Source organism: Thalassophryne amazonica, chromosome 14, assembly GCF_902500255.1.
Source record: "Thalassophryne amazonica chromosome 14, fThaAma1.1, whole genome shotgun sequence".
Lineage (NCBI taxonomy): Eukaryota > Metazoa > Chordata > Actinopteri > Batrachoidiformes > Batrachoididae > Thalassophryne > Thalassophryne amazonica.
The window spans coordinates 28,781,874-28,807,775 of record NC_047116.1 but is presented as its reverse complement, the minus strand read 5'-3'; the positions used below and the strand labels follow the sequence as shown (position 1 = coordinate 28,807,775).

The following is a 25,902-nucleotide window of genomic DNA, read 5'->3' as shown; positions in this document are numbered from 1 at the left end:
CTTTTTTATAGAGCAACAGACTCTTTTTCCAGGCTAAGTGAAGATCTTCTAAATTAGTGAGACGCCATTTCCTCTCCAACTTACGGGTTATCTGCTTTAAGCTGCGAGTTTGTGAGTTATACCACGGAGTCAGGCACTTCTGATTTAAAGCTCTCTTTTCAGAGGAGCTACAGCATCCAAAGTTGTCTTCAATGAGGATGTAAAACTATTGACGAGATACTCTATCTCCCTTACAGAGTTTAGGTAGCTACTCTGCACTGTGTTGGTATATGGCATTAGAGAACATAAAGAAGGAATCATATCCTTAAACCTAGTTACAGCGCTTTCTGAAAGACTTCTAGTGTAATGAAACTTATTCCCCACTGCTGGGTAGTCCATCAGAGTAAATGTAAATGTTATTAAGAAATGATCAGACAGAAGGGAGTTTTCAGGGAATACTGTTAAGTCTTCTATTTCCATACCATAAGTCAGAACAAGATCTAAGATATGATTAAAGTGGTGGGTGGACTCATTTACTTTTTGAGCAAAGCCAATAGAGTCTAATAATAGATTAAATGCAGTGTTGAGGCTGTCATTCTCAGCATCTGTGTGGATGTTAAAATCGCCCACTATAATTATCTTATCTGAGCTAAGCACTAAGTCAGACAAAAGGTCTGAAAATTCACAGAGAAACTCACAGTAACGACCAGGTGGACGATAGATAATAACAAATAAAACTGGTTTTTGGGACTTCCAATTTGGATGGACAAGACTAAGAGACAAGCTTTCAAATGAATTAAAGCTCTGTCTGGGTTTTTGATTAATTAATAAGCTGGAATGGAAGATTGCTGCTAATCCTCCTCCTCGGCCCGTGCTACGAGCATTCTGACAGTTAGTGTGACTCGGGGGTGTTGACTCATTTAAACTAACATATTCATCCTGCTGTAACCAGGTTTCTGTTAGGCAGAATAAATCAATATGTTGATCAATTATTATATCATTTACCAACAGGGACTTAGAAGAGAGAGACCTATATTAAAAAGGTTTTTTTTTTTTTCTATGACAACATCCTGTGATGCAATCAGCCACACCCTATTTAAGATGGCTTTTCATTCATGGAAATTATTTGCCTGATGGTGGCCTTTGGCCGAAGCGTTGCTTGTTTGCTTGATTAAATTCACCCTTGTGTTGTGTTGCAAGTGAGGCAGTGTGCAAGAGTTTTTTTGGTTTGTTTAGCAGCCTTTGTGCCTTCTCTTATGTACCTGTCGTCAAGGGATGTGCGAAGTGATTTCCTTTTTTTTATGTTATTTTATTTTATGTAAAAATATATTCATACCTATCCATATGCTTATACACAGACATACATGAATAAACAGTTAACAGAATAAGAGCAAAAATAATTGCAAAATGCATGAATAACAATAAATAAAATAAGATAAAAAATCTACATAAAGAAATAAAAATGATAATTACTAAAATAGCTGTGATAAATGTAATGAGTAAATGAAAGAAAATCATAAGTATAGTGGGGTAAAAAAGCATTTAGTCAGTCCCTGATTGTGCAAGTTCTCCTACTTAGAAAGATGAGAGAGGTCTGTAATTTTCATCATAGGTACACTTCAACTGTGAGAGACAAAATGAGAAAAAAATACCGAAAATCACATTGTAGGATTTTTAAAAAAATGATTTGTGAATTATGGTGGAAAATAAGTATTTGGTCACCCGCAAACAAGCAAGATTTCTGGCTCTCACAGACCTGTAACAACTTCTTTGAGAAGCTCTTCTGTCCTCCACGTGTATTAATGGCATCTGTTGGAATGCATTATCTGTATAAAGGACACCTCTCCACAGCCTCAAACAGTCAGACTCCAGTCTGAACCATGGCCAAGACCAAAGAGCTGTCAAAGGACACCAGGAAGAAAATTGTAGATGTGCACCAGGCTGGGAAGAGTGAAACTATAATAGTCAAGCAGGTTGGTGTGAATAAATCAACTGTGGAAGCAATTGTAAGAAAATAGAAGACATACAAGATCACTCGATCTGGGTCTTCACGCAAGATGTCATCCCGTGGGGTCAAAATGACCATGAGAACAGTGAACAAAAATCCCAGAACTATAGGGAGGGACCTGATGAATGACCTGTAGAGAGCTGGGGCCAAATTAACAAAGGCTACACACTATGCAGAGAGGCACTCAAATCCTGCAGTGCCAGGCGTGTCACCCTGCTTAAGCCAGTACATGTCCAGGCCCGTCTGAAGTTTGCCAGAGAGCATATGGATGATCCAGAAGAGGATTGGGAGAATATCATGTGGTCAGATGAAACCAAAATAGAACGTTTTAGTAAAAACTCAACTAGTCATGTATGGAGGAAGATGAATGCTAAGTTGCATTCCAAGAACACCATATCTACTGTGAAGCATGGGGGGTGGAAACATCATGCTTTAGGGCTGTTTTTCTCCAAAGGGGACAGGACGACTGATCCGTGTTAAGGGAAGAATCAACGGGCCCACGTTTCATGAGATTTTAAGTCAAAACCTCCTTCCAACAGTGAGAGTATTGAAGATGCAACATGGCTGGGTCTTCCAGCATGACAATAATCCCAAACACACCGCTCAGGCAATGAAGGAGTGGCTCCATAAAAAACATTTCAAGGTCCTGGAGTGGCCGAGCGAGTCTCCAGACCTCAGCCCCATAGTAAATCTGTGGAGGGAGTTGAAAGTCCATGTTCCCCAGCGACAGCCCCAAAACATCACTGCTCTAGAGGAGATCTGCATGGAGGAATGAGCCAAAATACCAGCTACAGTGTGTGCAAACCAGGTGAAGACTTACAAGAAGCGTTTGACCTCTGTCATTGCCAACAAAGATTATGTTACAAAGTATTGAGTTGAACTTTTGTTATTGACCAGATACTTATTTTCCACCATAATTTACAAATAAATTCTTTAAAAATCCTACAAAGTGATTTCCTGGATTTTTTTTTCTCATTTTATCTCTCACAGTTGAAGTGTACCTATGATGAAAATTACAGACCTCTTTCATCTTTCTAAGTAGGAGAACTTGCACAATCAGGGACTGACTAAATACTTTTATACCCCAATGTACATATGTGTTTATGTATATACATAACAAAATGAAAACTAAATCACTACCGCAAAGTATAACCCACCCACTTCCTAGATCCAGAACTCCAATAGCCCATCTTATTATCTGTTATTTTGTGTTGCAGAGGTTAACTATTCCTAGTTCCTGTCCCACCAGCTTTGCTAAGCTCATGATGAGCTGCTGGGCAACAGAGCCAAAGGTAAGCAATCCAAAATGTTTTCTTTATAGTCAGATCCATAGAGAATGTTCACCATGTTGATCTGTGCATTTAGGAAAGGCTCATCTTTAAGCAGATCCTTGCTACTCTGGAGTCTATGGCTAACGACAGTCAACTTCCTCAAGAGTGCAACTCTTTCCTCCACAACAAGGCTGAATGGAGGTAAAGTGATCAGTCATTCTCTGAGACCAGTAAATGTATTTATAAGCCTGTTTTGTCACCAACCTACTGCTTGAACCTAAGGAAATCTGCAACTGTTTTCAAAGAAAGATGTGGAAATGTAGCTGATGGGGGCTGTGGAATACAAAAAAGACTTGAGATTGTGCATATAGATCTTTTAATAATTACACTGATAACTACATAAAGGCATGAAAACCTCCAAAGAATCACCCATCTGGATATACTTCCTCTCTTTACCCATAAGGCCCTAAAAATAATCACCATCTTTTTCAAGTAGAAGTGTTTAATTGGCCTGTATGAGCAGCTGGAGGTTTGGTGATGTTCAGCACAGCCTGAGTCTCAGCTGTGACTTTATTCTCTCTCGCTGCCTCTCGGCGGAGCTTGTCTACGCTCTGAGGTTTTTCCTCTGAAGTTTGTAACATGGCATCGTGTCCAAGCAGCCATCTGCAGGTGGAGCAGCACTAGAAAACAGAATCTGAACATGTGTTGTGCAGAAAGGCATGTATTTTAACCCAAAAGAGATTTACAGCTGATGCTGTAATTGGAGTTCAAGCTGAAAGTGGAAGGACAGGCTTGTGAGTGAGCAGAGCTGCAGTTTGCTTGACCATTTGTGGACATCAGAGTTGAGAGCTTTGTTGTCCTTGACATTAGTCTGCTGAGGTAGTGGATGTAAGGCACTTTAAGGCATTTTTCCACTCTTTTGTCTCTGTACTCCAGTTGAGAATTTTTCACTTGCATAAAGGGTGAAAATTGTTTCAGTTGTAGTTCTTTTGACTGTCAAGGTCAGATAAAATTGATTACAATTTGTTCATCTTTGTGGCATTACAATAGCTGCATTCAAAGATACTAGGGGGCGCTGCGGTAAGTCACTTATGCGCATGCACTACCAACCTAGCAACAAGCCTGACCGGGCACAAAAAGTTGCGACGCCATTTGGAATCTATATTGGGTAGTAACACCATGGCTAAGAAACAGATGAATAAAAGCAAAGATAGGAATGTTTCAACCATGTTGTTACAGAAAGCAGCTGCTGTTAGATTTGGCGGAGACAGCGGATAAGATTGGTCCGCCGGCGAGAGAAGACGACAGTCATGAACGAGAACACCAATGACGTAGAACTGTTGTCCACAATGCGGACAACAGACAGGAGTCGTTCCTACATAACTTGGCTCTTTTTGTCGGCCCTACGATACATTCACCCATTGATATCTTAATTTAGCTTGATGAGTTTTGTGTGGAAATGGGTGAAATGTAACGCCTCGAAGCCATCTGTGCTTCGGGAGGCTTGTTTTCTTGTCGATCGTTTTTTATTTCCTTGTGTCATTTGCAGTCAGATGCCCAACATTTATATCCAGACATGTCTACCATCTAATTCTTTCGAAAGATTGATCAAATTTAAACGTAATCTGTAATTTCAGTGGCAGAAATGTCTTATAGCAATGACATGGACTTCCGAGCTCTGGATAGCCAAAAACTTCCCAGGTCTCAACTTTTACATCCAGGTATCGTTAAAGCTGAACATGCGCACAACCGACCTACACAGTGCCCCATGGATCTTCAAATGCGGCTATTTCAATTTGCTGAATACGTAGACAAAACAAAAATTTGCTCTTGGTACTATAGTACAGTCACACACACCTCTGCCTGTATAATCGGTAAATGCAGCTGTATATCCAACATCATTATAGTACATAATATCTCTTATAGTTACATTAATAATATCTTGCATTATGTAAATCAGTATTTTTGGGTAGGAAACAAATAATATTTTTTATGAAGGGCTCATGGAGGGATGAAGCTCACTGAACAGTGAGCTGGAAGTACAGGGCCACTTTCTGTTTGTCTGACCTGCTGCTTAGGAGAGTCTCAGTGCGACTTTACAGTGCTTTCAAACCTAAAACCATCATCATCTATGTTGACTGTGTCTCCCTATACTTGACATTTGCTCTCCAAGTAGCCAGTTGAAAATATGCATAATGGAAGCGTCTACATGTCGATAAACTGTCAAATCTCACAAATACATTTTTATGCTTGCAAAATGTTGTTTTTCAGGGAATTTAAAAAAAATGTATTTTGAAAAAGTGGAATAGATACACTTTCTTTATTATTTCAGGTCACATGATGTACAGAAAGCACTACATGACGTTCTAAAATACACAGTAGGGTCGATGTGGACAAAATAAGAGCATTGATGCTCACAATCCAACAGTTTTTTTTTTAGTTTTTTTTTTTTTTACCTCACCCTATTTACATGTCTGGAATAAGAGAAAATGGGTCATTTTTATTTTTCTGTTTGCCAGTGATTTTATATATACTGTGTGTGTGTGTGTGTGTGTGTGTGTGTGTGTGTGTGTGTGTGTGTGTGTGTGTGTGTGTGTGTGTGTGTGTTGTGTGTGTGTGTGTGTGTATAAGGCTGTTCTACATATCAACAAAAAATCAAACCATTTTTTGAATTTCTACTCACTTTTTTAAACAGGAAAAAGAAACACAGTTCATATTTAATCTTTTGTATTTTAAAAGATGGTGATTCTGATTGTTATCTTAGCTGTCTCCACCTTGTTTTACCTCAAATCCTAGGACGTGATCACCAAAGGGTTTCTTTAAAAAGATAGATGGCGAACAGCTTATGATTTAGTCATTAAAAAAAATCAGTCCAAAGATTTTTTTTTTTTAATTGTTTTCTGATTTAATCTCCAAATTTGCCACCATGGCAAATATTTGTCTTTGAATGACTGCCATTGTACTTGTTTCTATGAAGCCCCCCCCCCCCCCCAAGAAAAAAAGAAACCATAAAAACTTGCAAAGTACAGTGACCTACCTGTACATGAAGCAATCATGAAGATAAGTAATTTGTGATATTTCACCATGATCACAGTTGATGGTACCATTAATGGGTTTAGTAAAATATAGGATGCAGGTGGTGTCCTGAATTGTTGAATATTTCTACTTTGTTACATTTCCTGTCCTTGCTGTGTGCACTCTGAAATGTAACATCCACAACAACATCAGTTCAACTCAAGCTGCTTCCTGGATCTTCTCTGCTTGGACTAAGATATATGAGGGCTCTATCTGTCAGGCTTTTAATGATCTGTTCCAGGCATTTTTCTGTCTGTGTGGCAGAAAAGTGGTTTATTGTCAAATGTGTAGAATTGGACTCTTCCCTGAAACAGGAAACTCCGCAGGCTAGAAGAAAACAAATTTAATTTCCTTGTTTGTTTTTCAGCTTTCTGGAAAGCTAAACCTATTTGTTTTAGGTAATGTCTTTAAACGTGAAGACGATACAAGATTCAGAGAGATAACTAAAGGTGCAAGGTCAAAGGATGTGAGAAATGTCTTTAATTCTTGGTAAGTTAGCGGAATTATGATGGAATTGTCGCAAGACTGGAAATTAGTGAGTTGAAATGCATAGCGTGTACAACCCCTGGCAAAAATTATGGAATCACCGGCCTCAGAGGATGTTCATTCAGTTGTTTAATTTTGTAGAAAAAAAGCAGATCACACACATGACACAAAACTAAAGTCATTTCAAATGGCAACTTTCTGGCTTTAAGAAACACTATAAGAAATCAAGAAAAAAAGATTGTGGCAGTCAGTAACGGTTACTTTTTTAGACCAAGCAGAGGAAAAAAATATGGAATCACTCAATTCTGAGGAATAAATTATGGAATCACCCTGTAAATTTTCATCCCCAAAACTAACACCTGCATCAAATCAGATCTGCTCGTTAGTCTGCATCTAAAAGGAGTGATCACACCTTAGAGAGCTGTTGCACCAAGTGGACTGACATGAATCATGGCTCCAACACGAGAGATGTCAATTGAAACAAAGGAGAGGATTATCAAACTCTTAAAAGAGGGTAAATCATCACGCAATGTTGCAAAAGATGTTGGTTGTTCACAGTCAGCTGTGTCTAAACTCTGGACCAAATACAAACAACATGGGAAGGTTGTTAAAGGCAAACATACTGGTAGACCAAGGAAGACATCAAAGCGTCAAGACAGAAAACTTAAAGCAATATGTCTCAAAAATCGAAAAATGCACAACAAAACAAATGAGGAAGGAATGGGAGGAAACTGGAGTCAACGTCTGTCACCGAACTGTAAGAAACCTCCTAAAGGAAATGGGATTTACATACAGAAAAGCTAAACGAAAGCCATCATTAACACCTAAACAGAAAAAAACAAGGTTACAATGGGCTAAGGCAAAGCAATCGTGGACTGTGGATGACTGGATGAAAGTCATATTCAGTTATGAATCTCGAATCTGCACTGGGCAAGGTGATGATGCTGGAACCTTTGTTTGGTGCCGTTCCAATGAGATTTATAAAGATGACTGCCTGAAGAGAACATGTAAATTTCCACAGTCATTGATGATATGGGGCTGCATGTCAGGTAAAGGCACTGGGGAGATGGCTGTCATTACATCATCAATAAATGCACAAGTTTACGTTGATATTTTGGACAATTGTAAGGATGTTTGGGGATGATGAAATCATTTTTCAAGATGATAATGTATCTTGCCATAGAGCAAAAACTGTGAAAACATTCCTTGCAAAAAGACACATAGGGTTAATGTCATGGGATAGGGTCAATATCAACGAGCAGATGTGATTTGATGCAGGTGTTAGTTTTGGGGATGAAAATTTACAGGGTGATTCCATAATTTTTTCCTCAGAATTGAGTGATTCCATATTTTTTTCCTCTGCTTGATCTAAAAAAGTAACTGTTACTGACTGCCACAATCTTTTTTTCTTGATTTCTTATAGTGTTTCTTAAAGCCAGAAAGTTGCCATTTGAAATTACTTTAGTTTTGTGTCATGTCTGTGATCTGCTTTTTTTCTACAAAATTAAACAACTGAATAAACATCCTCCGAGGCCGGTGATTCCATAATTTTTGCCAGGGGTTGTAGAAAGGATGAAACTTCCTGTCAGTTATTTCCCCACATATGCTGTACAGCCCCATCTGCTGGGCAGTAAAACCTCCCCAGCATGACGTGAAGCTCTTACTCTGTCTTCACATGACCTGACCACTTACCGTCACCCTGCTCAGAGTGCCGCTCTCATTGGACCGACATCTCTGCTATTTTGGAATTGTGGGATAGCTCGCGCACACAGATTGAACTCGCTGGACTACTTTCGCCACCCTGCTCAGCGTGCCGCTCTCATTGGACCGATAACATACAGAATGTGTCTCTTCCCAGATAGATCTCTTTCAGTGCAGCTGCTTGTTCTGACTTTAACACGAAGTTAACACCAAAGTCTTTCATCGCCGACTGTAAATGGTAATCAAACCATTTCAATCGTATCTTTCTGAACTCTTCCGCATCAAACTCCATCGTGTCAGTGTTTGCAATGTGCTTGAGCAATAACAGGTGAAGTTGCTCATAAACTTTACGTTTCTTAAATATTTATTATGGCCACTCTTAAAACTTCAGTTATCTTTATAATTTTATTACTGGTAAATTTTAGAATGAATTTAGATGAGATATACTCATTATCTCACAGGAATATATCACAATTATCCGGGAACTACTTTTTGCGCAGGAATTCATCAAGCACATTGGCGCATACTAACACAGAATGCAAAATGCAGAATTTGCACTGTGCACAATTTCTCCAATCACAGCCACAGAAGCCTGTAACTTCTTCTGGGTTGTCTAGGTGTCTTGGTGGCTTTCCTCACTCTTCTCCTTCTTGCACAGTCACTTAGTTTTACAGAACTGTCTATTCCACACAGATTTACTGTAGAGTGTCATACTGTATTTCTTCATAACTGATGTAAATAAAGTCCAAGACATATTCAGTGACTTGGAAATGTTCATGTATCCATCCCCTGACTTGTCTGAAGAATACTGGCAATAAAACTGATTATTTACAGGTATTCTACCAAAGGGTCCCATTACTTATGCAACACATCATCTTGGCTTTTATATTTTTAATTAATTCATGTCAGGTTGTAGAGATTTACTTTCAGTTTGAGTTTAAGGAAGATAATTTTAGAAAATGTTATATTGAGAAGCCTGGTTTACTTTTTTTATTTGAAATGTCATAAACAAATTAAAATGTGTGAAATACCAAGGGGCTGAATACTTTTGCAAGCCACTGTATTTCAATGAAACTCTTATGACAGGGTTTCTTATAACTTGTTTTTGAAACCATTACATTTTTGAGCTGAGTTACAAAAAAGGGAATGGTATTTTTTTTGTTGTTGTTGTTGTTTGTTTGTTTGTTTTCAAGTTGAAGGATAAGGCAGGTTAAAAGTTTTAGGTTGAAGTCAGGTTATTTTTGAATGTCACATAGGTTGTTTTGAGGAAGAATTATGGAATTTTCAAAAATTGTTCAAAAATATTGTCCCTTATTTGGAATGGGTACATTTTGGGGCAGAGCTTTAAAAAGAGGTGTAACTCTTATTTTTTTTTTTTTTTTAATGTAAGGTTTTCTTTTTTTACTATGCTGAGTGCTTTGAAACTTGCTGAAGATGTTTGCAGTCGGCTTCATTAATGAAACATTTTTCTTTATACAGCCTTCAAAGCAAACTAATATTTATTAAAATATTTGTGTACACTAATGTGGAGCTATTTGGTGAAAATATGCCTTTGCAGATGCGAGATCGAAGCAACGCTTGAGAGACTTAAGAAGCTAGAGCGAGACCTGAGCACTAAAGAGCAGGAGCTAAAGGAGAGAGAGCAACATCTGAAAATGTGGGAACGTAAACTCATTGAACAGTCCAACACCCCAGTGAGTTCCTCTGTGTGTTCCTCTTCACCTTCTTCTCACCTTCACCCACAGGAACACCAGCTGTTAAGTGCAAACTCACTTTAATACAACATTGTTCAGTTTGCAGCCTGCACATATTCTATCAAACGTTTAGTTTATGCAGTATTAAACTGCAACTTTTTCCAATAAACTGACTGATGGGCTTCAGTTGGTTTACTCCAAATGACATGCATAAAGCCTAGTTAAATATATGACACAGCTTCACTGCTTCATTTAATGAGGGATGAAGTCAACAAGACAGATTATCATGTAAATAAAAAATAATAATTTATTTGGAGTGCTGTGTGGAGTGAAATGTTTGACTTCTTCCAAATTAAATCTGGTGTTCTTCAGGGATGTGTTATGACTCCTACTTAGTTCAGTCCCTGCATAGACTGGGCATTGTGTAGATTTGTAGATCATTCCATCCAGCTGCTTGGGTGCTTATCAGTGAGGAAAGTTTATGATATTTATGGAATTGATTGATGTCCTGATTGCAGCACTTTAAAAGCTAAGTGAGGAGTTTGCAATTTTCCTCAATCAAGACGAAGCTCCATGTATTGAATACTACCTAGAATTAGCCACCAGAAGTATATCGGTTTGTGGGGAAAGTGTCAAAATTGTTAACTGTTAATTTCAGCCTGTATTAGCTGTTTGGGGATGCCAATATTTTTGCAGGACAGTGAAGATTCCAGTATTTTGGGTCATGGTGCTTTCAGTGTTATTGTGTTTTAAGAGATTTGGACCCTAACCTATTGTAATTACTGATAGTATTTGGTACTAGGTGTCTCTGGAGTATCTCTGGGTACCACTGGAATGACTTTGTACCAAATGAGTTGTTACTTAAGGACATCAGCTATGACAGTATGTTCATGTGGTGCACTTTTCTGAGCATTATCCAGTGTACAGGTGATTTTGGTTGAGGACCCCAGTAACTGGAAAAATCCAAGGGGACAACACCCAAGTATCACCTAATTGAAGCACCAAAATGGCTATTTTCAGGACGTGGAGATGGGCCAGTAGTCTGTATGTGTCCTTGTCAACAAGGATCCAGGCAGGTTCCATAGTTTTGTCAGTGCACTGATGTGTGGCACCAGCAAATGGACCCAGGGCTGTTTGCTGTTGTCAAAGAAAATTATAAATCAAGCACACTGAAATAATTTCCTGTTTCCTCTTTGTGTTCGACATTTATAATATAGATTTAATCTGCTAACTGGCCTTTACCCTCTTATTTTCAAAATAACATTGTTTGAGTTAAAAATTAACCACCTGTCTTTATATCTCTTTATCTGGTCTGTACTAATTTCCATGTATTTTTCCATTCCCCCTTTCTCCTTTTTCACCTTTTCCTCACTCTCGACCTGTTTCTCCTTCTTCTTTATTCTTAAGTGGGTCAAAAAAGTTCCACATTGTTCAGTGATGGAAGAATCAAACTGTTCACCGCTGCCGTGTCACATCACAACCTCCAGTAAAGGGAGGTGAAACTAAGAGTCACAGTAGAGGGCTCTGAGGACAATTTTTCCGCACTGGACAACAGGTGATTGATCCTGCGCACAGGTACGCAGGTCACCAAGCAGGCCAAGAACTTTTTGTAATCAAGCTGTGTCACATAAGGGCACAAACCCAGCATGACTCTTGGGCTGGGATGCTTCAATGACAGCAGTGATCAAAACATCCCAGAGGGGCTGTGGTCTCAAACATCTCCAATATACCCAGTGCCATTAAAACCATACAGGTAGTACCTTGTGAATAATTTTGATTAGAAATTAGTGTGTTCCAGTAAATGGAACTCATCCCTACTAATTCCATGGTCTGGGGGATTAGTAGGAGTAATTGCTAAGGTATTACTGTCTTGGTCAGGATTATTGGCACCGCTATATTTTTAGTACTCATTTTAATGTTCAGAAATAAATGCAATCAAGCCAATTTTTTTAAAGTCTAATGTTATTGAACAGCAACTAAACAAAAGAAAACATTGTACAAAAGAGAAATTAAAAAGTGCATATATTAATAATATGCTGGGCACTGTTATTGGCACCCTTTGATTTTTACAGTAAATCATTTTCACATGCTGTGAACGCACCCTCGACCATTAATCACAGCCTGGTGGGATATTTTGCATCATACTGGGATAGCATTACCCCTTAAGATCTGTCAAGTCACAGCACCTGGTGCATTAAAGTTTGGTCAGCTGTGCATATTGTGGCTAATTTTATGTTCACAATCTTCACGCAAGGTGAGATGATAGAAGTAGTATGCTAATCTCCATAAATGGGAAAATTGGATAACAAATAAAATTGCTGAAGCTCAGTCTACATACATGTTTTTATTGGCATTAAGCAAAAGATTGCAGTTTCCATTATTGTTGTTGTGAAATCACTGTTTCTAAATAAGTTGACCGTAAAGTCTGTTTGATTATTTCAACATTTTGTGAATCATCTTTGAACTTTATGTCACTGCTCAGTAGTTCTTTGTTCAGTTATCTTTCATGATGATGCAAATGCTCAACATGGCACAGAAATATAGTCACTGTTTGAGAATATACATAAAATAAATAAATAAAAACTTTCCCTTACAGATATTATGTAGTATGACAGTATGACTAATGTACTGAATGTATAGTGCCATGCTGTGAGGAGAGAGCCATGTGAAGCGGTTACTTTGAGAAGGCTTTTATGATGAAGTGACATTTTGCTGACATTAAGATTGGCCAATTTGTTGTGGATGTGTTGAGTGCAGTTGTTGAGATGCAGTCACTCACCAGAATGAAAGGTAGTTTTTTTTCTCCTTTGACTGACCAAGAGTCAGATCAGCAGGAGAGGAACTTTCTTGCTTTGTAACTGTCTTTTTTTATTGTTTAAGAATGGCCACACGCCAAAGTCTTCATCTACTACTATATGAGAAAGGTTATTTCTAGCCAAAAACGAAGCAAGGCTAGCAACTAGTGAAACCAGGAAGTGACGTCACCATGCTAATGTCCACTAAATGTTTTGTAAATTGTTCCAGAGGTATTATCAGGTTACAAAACAGCATTTGCAGTTTTGAAAGTGTTTATTTCTCGCTAGCTTTTACATCATATATGAGAAAGGTGTCATTTCTAGCCAAAATCGAAGCAAAGTTAGCAGCTGGCAAAACCAGGAAGTGACGTCACCATGCTAACATCCACTAAATGTTTCGTAAATCGTTCCAGACATATTATCAGGTTACAAAAACAGCATTTGCAGTTTTGGACGTGTTTATTTCTTGCTGGCTTTTACATCATATATGAGAAAGGTGTTATTTGTAGCCAAAAACAAAGCAAAGTTAGCAGCTTGCAAAACCAGGAAGTGATATCACCATGCTAACATCTGCAAGATCATGCCATAAAATTAGGCACAGAATGTGAGGTTTTAACATCTTAAAATGCCTCTTAAAATAGGTCAAGGTTAGCCATCTTTGAACTTGTCCAAGGTCTGTGTCCCAAGAATGTTCCCTGTAAATTTGAAGTCTGTGGCAGTAATAGGACTGGACTTATGCTGAGCACAGACAGATGGACAGATGGTCAGACAAATGGACGAAAAGCCTTTGTAATACCCAATGACCATATTTGATGGCTTCGGGTAAAAACTGACAAGATACCTAGACGGAAGACAATGGAAGATGAATGTATAAACTTTATTTATTTATTTATTTAGAGTAGTGACAGCCATGCGTCAGACTTGTTATTTAGTAGCCACTCCCATCTCTGTCATTTGTACCGAGCTCTTATCCCAATGTGAGCTACCTAATATTATTACAGTCAATTATTACATTATTATGATTATTATTACAATAAATATTACAGTCATCCTGTGGTACTCCACCTCTCCATGTAAAGTTATTCCATCCAAATGGGATTTAAGACTGCTTTTGTAACTTTGTTAAAATAAACCCACTTTGCAAATTTTTGTGAAATAAGTTGCAACTAGTCCATTAATTGATTGGTTTGATTGACAGGAAAAAAATCTGTTATTTTGATTATTAGTGTTGTGCTTGCTTTCTTTTTTTTGCCTTTCAACTAGTATATTTACTATTGTTCGTTGTCATTGTTTCCCAGTCAGATATTATAACAGAACATCTGTATTTTTTCAATTTTATGTGAATGTAAATTAAATACTTTGAGGAACTTCACCTTTTCAGCTACACGGGTTCTCTATACGTTGTTCTTTTGTTGATGTTTTGTTATTGTCTTTATTGTTGCTCATCTGTGTGCTGAATAAATTAATTTATTCATTCAACTTTTTGTTCAGACCAAACTAGTCATTTGAAGCCAACATGAAATATTAATAAAATAGTATTTCTTTTTATTTTACTTCATTAATTTTTTTACACTAGAGTGTTCATCATTTAACCAATGAGTAATAAGTAATTAATCAGTAATCATTAGCTGCAGTAGTGCTTACAATAAACAATTGTCATTAATGATTTGCCTGTCAGTTTTGTATTGATTAATTAGGTCTATAAATTACTTAAAAGTCCAAAGACATATATGAATATCGAATATGTTAGCAGAAAAACTCTGTGCTCATTTTTTTGTTTTTATATTTGTTTTTTGTCTATTTCCTCCGCTCTGCTGTAGCACTTCCTACCCCTCCCCTCAAAAACTGAGTGAATTACAACACTTGAGTTATTTATTTATTTATTTAACATTCCACAGACTATCACTTCATGTCAGTAATCACAGGCTGGTTACCCATCATGCACTTAGTCCACTTGGGGGCAGAATTGTGTGACCAAAATCCAACAGAAAATCCTTCTTACACGCAAACAGGAACTCATTTGTTGGTGTGGTCACAGTCCACATTTGTGTTGTCTTCTCTGAGGGGCGTCACAGACTTTAATAAAAGAATCAAGGCAGTTAAATTGTGATATACAATACACTCTGTTTGAGAAATTATGTTACATATGTCACCCCAATTAGGTCACATCTGTAATGAGACTTTTGCTGTGAATACGTTTACTTCCGAGTGATGGCACTGGAGGCGGTGGAAACAATCTGCAGGGCTGAGGGCATTTATGACGGCAGGCTGCACACGCGTGCGCTGACGATATGTTGAGACCGGCATCCAGTTCTTATTCAGAGCTGTTATCAGATGTCGTGGGAAGAAGACAGTGAATGGAGATTACTCACTCATTTAGTCATCTTTCCTCCAATTTTCCATTGCATTATTTCTGTCATTACCCCCAATCTCATGATCATAATGATGAAATCTTTATTTTGGCTGGCAAGTTTCTGCCTGATTACATTTAATGAGCAATAAATGATTTATCATTCAAAGAGATCGCATTAGATCAGTCACAGAAACATTTCAGTTTGCTATAGACCATTAGAGGCAAGTCTTCTTCATTGAACAGCACAATAACCGGAAAAGCAATGGTTTTGAAAACATGGAAAACGTGAAGATTTTCCATTTTAATAGCATGTGATTTTTGCTTTAAAATAGTCGGCCTCATGCTGTTATGATTTCCCACACATACACATTTCATGCTGTTTGTTTCTGCTGGTGTTACTTCCTTTTTGTTTTTTGTGTCCATGCAGTTGTTGCCCACACTTGACATCTACACCTGGACAGAGGATCATGTGGTCAGTATCGGTCATCTCCATAAAACATTAATTCAGTATGATTCTGATGTCACACTGTTAGAAACTAACATGAGGATCTTTTGTCCTTCAGTATTTCTGGATGCAACAAATATTTGGTGCAGGTTTGTTTTTCTTCTTTGTGAATTTTGACAAACATCATTTTAAATGCCATTTTTAGCACCTTTTGACCTTCAGTTTGTGCTTTTTTCGATGGGGGGCATTTCCTCGCTTCTCTCAGGGGACAGTGGATGTGGAATGCTGTTGTACGCTGACCTGTTTAGAGAAAATCACATCACTGGAAAGCGGTTGCTTTTGCTGTCAGAAAACGACATGCGGGACATGGGGATCAAGTCCAAAGGTCACATTTTGCACCTGAAGGCAAGGCACAGTTAACCTTTAACCACCAGCGTTAACTTAGTATGTCTTATTTAAGCTGTGCATTCCCACAGTTATCTGGATTTACAGGGAATTTTAATTTTTGACAGGATGAGATCGAGAAACTAACCAACGACTACCTCAGCTTTGTCCACTTTCCACCACTGCTAAAGGTAGAATGTGCAACACATTGTCCTTTATCTTAAACGATTTGGTGCATATGTGTGCCTGTAAACACCTTTACCTTCCCAGGATGAACTTGAAAACGTGGAACAAGGGAGGAAGATTGTCAATCTGGAGTTGGTGTTTGGGTGTCACTGGAAAGCAGGAAGTGGAAAGTCTGTAAGTTCGAACTGAAATATGCCCTAACTCCCAACAAAATATTCAACAGCTGTGGACAAGAGCAGCCAAAAAAAGAAAGCAAAAGGTAGTCAAAACTGAATGTTCTTTGATCAGGTTGATTGTGTTATTTTGATTTGAATTAATTCTACCTTTCAAAACGAATGTACATACTCATGTTTTTGCCAGGATTTAATTGGCCGTCTTCTGAGGATTCACAATCTAACTGCCAACATCCGTTTGTCTGACCATTGAAGGCATCACTAGACATGTATAAAACCAGACAAATAAACATTTCATTTTCAGCCATGTAGCACATCCACCTCGACTCCCGCACAGCCCTTTGTTAGCGTCTCAAACTGTGGAGAAAGGGTGGCTCTTCACTGGCTGTTTGAATTTAATCAAAAATAGCCCATTTAGCCAGAAGTCATTTTCTTTTTAAAAGGCAAATGTTATTTAATCTTTCAGCTGTTCATTGTCCCATCATAAATAGTGCTCTTTCAGTGTGTTCGGCAGGGCTGAAACGAGCTTGCTAATTGCCTCCCATTTCTTCTGACATGTGGTGGTTTAGTGGGTAGAAAACACAGCAGGGAGAAGGAAACAGGAGGCTGAGAAAATGAGAGCTAATTATTTTCCCCTGCCTGGTGTCAGGTTCCGTGTCAGCCTTGTTTTTACAAACTGGAAGGTTTTTTTGCACTAAATAAAACAAACTCGCACTGCATTTTTTTTTCCTCCCTTCGCCCCTCTTTGCTGGCGATGTCATGGAAGCAGCTGCACTTCTCAAAGACAAAATGAGGGCCTGCGATTGTGCAGCCACCATCTGACAGCCACTGAGGGTCCCCTACTAATGAGGATATCACCGCGCAGCCAAGTGAAAGGTGCTGAATTATGTATGAGTTGTCATTAGACGCACTCGGGTCCTAGGCATCATTACCAGACATTGTTTCTGCTGGAGTGATTAGACTAACGTGGACCTGAGAGCCGCGGTGCGACTCGCCAGGGCCAGCACAGGACCGCTCACACTTTGAGCCGATTCCAGCCCCTGGGGACGGCGCAGGAGAGGGCGAAGGCTCCTCAGACGAGTGCGTAGCTGCCACTCCTCTGATGTCTTTCTCTGTGATCACGACACAATGGATTGGCCTGTGCCATGAACCCTGTGTGGTTAAGCAGTGACCTGTGGCTTCGCAGCCGGCTTTGGAGGATTGGCGAAATCGTTACTGCTTCGTCAGCATTCACTATGCAGGGGGATAGGGCTGGGGAGTTGCTGGTGAAGATTTGATGCATGACGCACGGGGGAATATAACAAACGATTGTCACCATTATCGACTAAAATGAACCAGTGCCAGTGAATCCCAATAAAGAAATATGTGACAAAGAATTTCAGAATATTAATGAATGGTTCAAACTTCTTTCTTACAATCTTCTTACAGTCTGCCAGCTGTGTATGTATGTACTACACTACACCGTACTAACATTTATGGAGAAACTTAAGGGATGCTTATGCTTTACACACAAATGCCTCAAACTGCATATGCTTTTGTCACTTTGTAATTTCCTTTCTTCATATTTTTTAGTAAAAGTCTGTACCTACAGACCCTTTTGTGGCCGATACCTTGCCACTGCCGTTTAACTCCCTCTAGGTTGTGCTGTTGGTTTATGTACAAGACCATTCTCCTCTTATGAACAATGCCGTTATCAAGAACTGGTCCTGAATGTATAAAAAAATGTGCCTACAATTTCTCACTCTGACTTTCTTTTCGAGGACTGCAAATGGAAAATGTACATGGAACTCGATGGAGATGAAATTGCAGTAACCTACATCAAAGAGGTCGTCTTTAATGCCAACCATCAGGGTGTGGAAATCCTGCGGATGACTAAGGTGCCATCAGGAACACATTACTCCAACAAGTTACTCAGTGTTTTATCTTCTTTACCCCTATTGTGTTTGTCACAGTATACTTTGCTTATTAACTGGTGTGATTGGAATGCAGCCACCTTTCGTTATGGACAAATGGATCATCGGAATCCAGGAGAACCAGACTGTGGACTACACGGTTACTTATGAGGTTTGTGGTTCCAGCAATTGTAGGAGACCCTCTCATGTAGACTCAGGACAGAGTCCTTGATCACCTGATGAGAGTCTGTTTTAGCTGTACTCAACTGTTTAAAAATATCTTCTTAAAGGTGACCAGAAAAGTAACAGAAAAAAATCAAAGTCCCAAAGCAACAGTTTTTATTTACTGGCAAAGGAAACAAAATTCATATAGTCCTCAAGGAACAATGGAACAGCTTCGAATTACAGTAGTTTGCAGTTATCTTGTATACTGTGAAATGCAATTTCTCCATCCCAAGTGGGTGGTCTTTCTAAATACAGCAAATCTTACACCAATAAAAACAGCTGTTAATGATATATCATTTTTCAAGAAGTTGCCATGTGTGGTGAGATCACTTTTTTTTTAAATCCCCAACCTGGAGAGTTCAGTCCTGGATCATGGAAATTTACCCTTTTTTTAAAAACCCAAATTATAATTTTTCAATGTTATGTTTGATTTTAAATCTAGTTTCCCTTTTTTTTTTAACAAATGAAGTACTTTACTTAAATTTACACCCTTAGTTTCAATTCTCTGTGTCATGCCTTTTTTAAAGCACACATTTTTCACACACCTTATGTTTTTGCATTGCAACATTTGAATATATCTGGTGTGTTCTTCTAAAAGCTATGACCTAGTCAGTGCAAAGGACTACTTTGCACTGACATACCTTGTCCGTCTAAACATCTGTTAAATGTTATCAGTAATACACAACATAACCATCTTCTGACATATGCATATAAAAAATAAAAATTACACTACAACCCCTAGTAACACTATTTTTAATTTTTTTTTGCAAAGCCAATCATAGCATATATGTGCAGCATGTGTTAAGATTTTAAGGTCAGTATCCATCATCTCTTTTCTGTCTGACTTAATACAACAGAATAATGTCAAGTTACCAAAGCTGACCCGACACAGCTGCCCAGTGAGATGGAGTCCTGCTGGTGGACGGGATGAGATCAAGAATGTGGAGCTGATCATTGAAACAAAACCATCAGACATTGACTGGAGCCCTAGGAACAATCTGAATCCTGGTAACACTTACACTATGACCTGAAGAGAGATAACGACATTGTTATCATCAAAAATGAGTCTTAATTCAGAAAATTCACTTGAGTACAATATACGCAATAGTTAAGAAGGATGTGGACTGTGTGAAACATCTCCATTGGCTCACACCATTTGACCCTCAAATTCGTATTTTTATAGAAAGTGCTTTATGTTGAAATAAAGCATTATTCCTGCAGTGCAGTTGGGGAGGTGATAGTCTAGTGGTTAAGCAAATTCAGACCAGAGGATCCTCAGTTCAAACCACAGTCTGGCCATACATTCACTACAGACCCTTGGGCAAGGTCTTTAATCCCCAGATTTATCCCGGTGTGTTGTGAGCGTCTTGCATGGCAGCACCCAGACATCGGTGTGTGAGTGTGTCTGTGTAAATGGGTGAATGTGAGGCACCATTGTAAAGCACTTTGACCTTCTGATATAGATGGGAAAAACGCCCTATATAAATCAAATCAAATCAAATCAGTTTTATTTATATAGCGCCAAATTACAACAAACAGTTGCCCCAAGGCGCTTTATATTGTAAGGCAAAAGCCATACAATAATTACAGAAAAACGCCAATGGTCAAAACGACCCCCTATGAGCAAGCACTTGGCGACAGTGGGAAGGAAAAACTCCCTTTTAACAGGAAGAAACCTCCAGCAGAACCAGGCTCAGGGAGGGGCAGTCTTCTGCTGGGACTGGTTGGGGCTGAGGGGAGAGAATCAGGAAAAAGACATGCTGTGGAAGAGAGCAGAGATCAATCACCAATGATTAAAAGCAGAGTGGTGCATACAGAGCAAAAAGAGGTGAATAAAAAGAAACACTGGGTGCATCATGGGAAACCCCCCAGCAGTCTAAGTCTATAGCAGCATAACTAAGGGATGGTTCAGGGTCACCTGATCCAGCCCGAACTATAAGCTTTTTCAAAAAGGAAAGTTTTAAGCTTAATCTTAAAAGTAGAGAGGGTGTCTGTCTCCCTAATCTGAATTGGGAGCTGGTTCCACAGGAGAGGAGCCTGAAAGCTGAAGGCTCTGCCTCCCATTCTACTCTTACAAACCCTAGGAACTACAAGTAAGCCTGCAGTCTGAGAGCGAAGCGCTCTATTGGGGTGATATGGTACTATGAGGTCCCTAAGATAAGATGGGACCTGATTATTCAAAACCTTATAAGTAAGAAGAAGAATTTTAAATTCTATTCTGGAATTAACAGGAAGCCAATGAAGAGAGGCCAATATGGGTGAAATATGCTCTCTCCTTCTAGTCCCTGTCAGCACTCTAGCTGCAGCATTTTGAATTAACTGAAGGCTTTTCAGGGAACTTTTAGGACAACCTGATAATAATGAATTACAGTAGTCCAGCCTAGAGGAAATAAATGCATGACTTAGCTTTTCAGCATCACTCTGAGACCTTTCTAATTTTAGAGATATTGCGCAAATGCAAAATAGCAGTCCTACATATTTGCTTAATATGCGCATTGAAGGACATATCCTGATCAAAAATGACTCCAAGATTTCTCACAGTATTACTAGAGGTCAGGGTAATGCCATCCAGAGTAAGGATCTGGTTAGACACCATGTTTCTAAGCTTTGTGGGGCCAAGTACAATAACTTCAGTTTTATCTGAATTTAAAAGCAGGAAATTAGAGGTCATTGATGTCTTTATATCTGGAAGACATTCCTGCAGTTTAACTAATTGGTGTGTGTCCTCTGGCTTCAAGGATAGATAAAGCTGGGTATCATCTGCATAACAATGAAAATTTAAGCAATGCTTTCTAATAACACTGCCTAAGGGAAGCATGTATAAAGTGAATAAAATTGGTCCTAGCACAGAACCTTGTGGAACTCCATAATTAACCTTAGTCTGTGAAGAAGACTCCCCATTTACATGAACAAATTGTAATCTATTAGATAAATATGATTCAAACCACTGCAGCGCAGTGCCTTTAATACCTATGGCATGCTCTAATCTCTGTAATAAATTTTTATGGTCAACAGTATCAAAAGCTGCACTGAGGTCTAACAGGACAAGCACAGAGATGAGTCCACTGTCTGAGGCCATAAGAAGATCAATTGTAACCTTCACTAATGCTGTTTCTGTACTATGATGAATTCTGAAACCTGAGTGAAACTCTTCAAATAGACCATTCCTCTGCAGATGATCAGTTAGCTGTTTTACAACTACCCTTTCAAGAATTTTTGAGAGAAGAGGAAGGTTGGAGATTGGCCTATAATTAGCTAAGATAGCTAGGTCAAGTGATGGCTTTTTAAGTAATGGTTTAATTACTGCCACATTAAAAGCCTGTGGTACATAGCCAACTACTAAAGATAGATTGATCATATTTAAGATTGAAGCATTAACTAATGGTAGGGCTTCCTTGAGCAGCCTGGTAGGAATGGGGTCTAATAGACATGTTGATGGTTTGGAGAAAGTAACTAATGAAAATAACTCAGACAGAACAATCGGAGAGAAAGAGTCTAGCCAAATACCAGCATTACTGAAGGCAGCCGAACATAAAGATATGTCTTTGGGATGGTTATGAATAATTTTTTCTCTAATAGTTAAAATTTTATTTGCAAAGAAAGTCATGAAGTCATTACTAGTTAAAGGAATACTCGGCTCAATAGAGCTCTGACTCTTTGTCAGCCTGGCTACAGTGCTGAAAAGAAATCTGGGGTTGTTCTTATCTTCTTCAATTAGTGATGAATAGTAAGATGTCCTAGCTTTACGGAAGGCTTTTTTATAGAGCAACAGACTCTTTTTCCAGGCTAAATGAAGATCTTCTAAATTAGTGAGACGCCATTTCCTCTCCAGCTTACGGGTTATCTGCATAAATGCAGTCCATTTACCATTTTTGCAGTTCATGTGTCAGTCTACATCTGGTTGAATTGCTAATTTGACTTACTGACGAGTGACAAAAACAAATGTCATAAACCTTGGTAAACTGGTTTGTTCTGACCTGTTTTAGAAACTGTTAGGATTTCAGCAAGACAATGTGCTGCAAAATGTTGTAATCAATTTTTGAGCATTATGAAACAACTTATGATTGTTTTTTTTTTTTTGTTTTTTTGAATGATTGCAAAGGTTGAATCTGGTCAGCAGGGACAGTAGACCTCAAATGATGTCAGAAGTCATGTATTTTGGTTTGTTTTTGTGATAACAATATAACTGATGATATGAAAATAGTGCCATTCATCACCATTAGTACCAACACTCACCATTAGCCAAATTCCACCAGACTGTCATAAAGAATTTGTGTGGTGATGGATGTTTCCGTTGTTGAAAACCTGAATGGGAGCAGGGGAAAGAAAGAAATCGCTACGTCCCTTTAAAGGACCAAACTGCCAAGGTGCACAGATGAAGGTGGCCACAGCATAACCACAGAGCCCTAGAGTGGCCATAGAGGGGAAAAAATGTAGTGCTTGAAATGCTGTTGTGTGCGCACAACATATAATCCCTTTCCACAGTTTGATTTGGTTTGATTCATTCATGCCCACAAGATAACAATTTGATCAGACATTTTTTCCTCTGCACACATATTTCAGCAAAAAAGAACAAAAAAAATCTGTGCTTAATAAATGTATTTTTGTGTTTATTTTCTACATACACTCAACAAAAATATAAATGCAACACTTTTGGTTTTGCTCCCATTTTGTATGAGATGAACTCAAAGATCTAAAACTTTTTCCACATACACAATATCATCATTTCCCTCAAATATTGTTCACAAACCAGTCTAAATCTGTGATAGTGAGCACTTCTCCTTTGCTGAGATAATCCATCCCACCTCACAGGTGTGCCATATCAAGATGCTGATTAGACACCATGATTAGTGCACAGGTGTGCCTTAGACTGTCCACAATAAAAGGCCACTCTGAAAGGTGCAGTTTTGTTTTATTTAGGGGGGGATACCAGTCAGTATCTGGTGTGACCACCATTTGCCTCATGCAGTGCAACACATCTCCTTCGCATAGAGTTGATCAGGTTGTCAATTGTGGCCTGTGGAATGTTGGTCCACTCCTCTTCAATGGCTGTGCGAAGTTGCTGGATATTGGCAGGAACTGGTACATGCTGTCGTATACGCCGGTCGAGAGCATCCCAAACATGCTCAATGGGTGACATGTCCGGTGAGTATGCCGGCCATGCAAGAACTGGGACATTTTCAGCTTCCAAGAATTGTGTACAGATCCTTGCAACATGGGGCCGTGCATTATCCTGCTGCAACATGAGGTGATGTTCTTGGATGTATGGCACAACAATGGGCCTCAGGATCTCATCACGGTATCTCTGTGCATTTAAAATGCCATTATTAAAATGCACCTGTGTTCTTCATCCATAACAGATGCCTGCCCATACCATAACCCCACCTGTTGTGAAAGTGTAGTGACACGGACCCACAACAGGGGGCGCAAATGAACGGTCAATAGATGAGCCAAAAAGTAACAATTTAATGTTGTGAAGGTGCACAACGAATATACAGACAATCTCAGAATTTGATAACAATCAATCCACAAAGGTGACGTGTGGGCAGGCTCGAGGATAGAAGACGTCTGTCCTGAGAAGAGCCGGAACCACACGATTTCCGCCACCACCGAACCTGGTGAATACTGGAGCCGCCAAGTCCCAAATTCGCAGGTGATCACCGTCCCCGACTGTCGGATCTGGTACTGCTGGCGAAGAACAAAGACAGTCAAGTGTGGGTGTGTGTACACCCCGTAACAACAACAGTGGGAATGCCACTCCATGTCTAACACACACTCGTGCAGCGTCTGTTTAACCACTTATCTGACGGACGTAGGACGAAACAGTCGCGACCCACGCCGGTCCTCTGGTTGACAGCTGCAAAACAATAGCTCTTGGAATCAATTAATACAGGCAGAGAAAGTTACCTCCATAGAAGTACGATATCTCGGCAACGAGGTGGAGATGACGTCTGGTCTTTATGGAGTGAGATGCTGTAGAGTAGATGGGTGACAGCTGTCAAGAGATAATGAGTGACAGCTGTCACCCCCGGCTGTGTCCGTGGCGGCAGCGCCCTCTCGTGCCTGAAGCCCGCACTTCAGGCAGGGCCCCCTCTGGTGGTGGGCCAGCAGTACCTCCTCTTCTGGCGGCCCACACAACAGGACCCCCCTCTCAACGGGCGCCTCATGGCGCCCGACCAGGCTTGTCCGGGTGGCGGCGGTAGAAATCGGCCAGGAGGGCCGGATCCAGGATGAAGCTCCTCTTCACCCAGGAGCGTTCTTCGGGTCCATACCCCTCCCAGTCCACCAAATACTGGAACCCCCGGCCCATCCGACGGACGTCCAGGAGCCGGCGCACCGTCGAAGCCGGCTCCCCGTCGATGATCCGAGCAGGAGGCGGCGCCAGTCCGGGAGCACAGAGGGGTGAGGTGTGGTGAGGTTTGATCCTTGAAACATGAAAGACCGGGTGGATCCGCAGTGAAGCCGGGAATTGGAGCTTCACTGCGGCAGGACTGAGGACTTTGTGGATTTCGTATGGTCCGATATATCTGTCCTTGAGTTTCGGGGAGTCCACCTGGAGGGGGATGTCCTTCGTGGATAGCCACACCTCCTGCCCGGGCTGGTAAGCAGGGGCCGGGGATCGCCGGCGGTCTGCATGGGTCTTCGCCCTCGTCCGGGCCTTCAACAAGGCAGAACGGGCGGAGCGCCACACCCGACGGCACTTCCGCAGGTGGGCCTGGACCGAGGGCACACCGACCTCTCCCTCCACCACGGGAAACAACGGGGGCTGATACCCCAAACACACCTCAAATGGGGAGAGGCCGGTGGCAGAGGACACCTGGCTGTCATGCGCATACTCGATCCAGGCCAGATGTTCACTCCAGGCCGTCGGGTGTGCGGAAGTCACACAGCGCAGGGCTTGCTCCAATTCCTGATTGGCCCGTTCTGCCTGTCCATTGGTCTGCGGGTGATACCCGGACGAGAGGCTCACAGTGGCCCCCAGTTCCCGGCAGAAGCTCCTCCAGACGTGTGAGGAGAACTGGGGACCACGATCAGAGACCATGTCGGTGGGTATCCCATGCAGACGGACGACGTGGTGGACCAGGAGGTCTGCTGTCTCCTGGGCTGTTGGGAGCTTCGGGAGGGCCACGAAGTGGGCCGCCTTGGAGAATCGGTCCACTATCGTGAAGATGGTGGTGTTGGCCTGGGACGGCGGGAGGCCCGTGACGAAATCCAGGCCGATATGGGACCAGGGG

The 25,902-nt window shown here is 40.2% G+C and overlaps 1 protein-coding gene across 3 annotated transcripts in view; it reads left to right on the top strand.

Moving 5' to 3' along the window:
• zak (sterile alpha motif and leucine zipper containing kinase AZK) overlaps window positions 1–25,902 on the top strand; it is a 72,301-nt gene that overhangs the window by 38,982 nt on the left and 7,417 nt on the right. For all 3 annotated transcript variants that reach the window (XM_034186511.1, XM_034186512.1, XM_034186513.1), the window contains 11 exons: window positions 3,205–3,279; window positions 3,353–3,459; window positions 10,079–10,214; window positions 15,790–15,834; window positions 15,926–15,956; window positions 16,073–16,212; window positions 16,320–16,382; window positions 16,462–16,551; window positions 18,311–18,427; window positions 18,540–18,614; window positions 19,525–19,675. In XM_034186511.1, coding sequence (XP_034042402.1) covers window positions 3,205–3,279; window positions 3,353–3,459; window positions 10,079–10,214; window positions 15,790–15,834; window positions 15,926–15,956; window positions 16,073–16,212; window positions 16,320–16,382; window positions 16,462–16,551; window positions 18,311–18,427; window positions 18,540–18,614; window positions 19,525–19,675 — 1,030 coding nt within the window. The remainder of the gene's footprint in view (window positions 1–3,204; window positions 3,280–3,352; window positions 3,460–10,078; window positions 10,215–15,789; window positions 15,835–15,925; window positions 15,957–16,072; window positions 16,213–16,319; window positions 16,383–16,461; window positions 16,552–18,310; window positions 18,428–18,539; window positions 18,615–19,524; window positions 19,676–25,902) is intronic.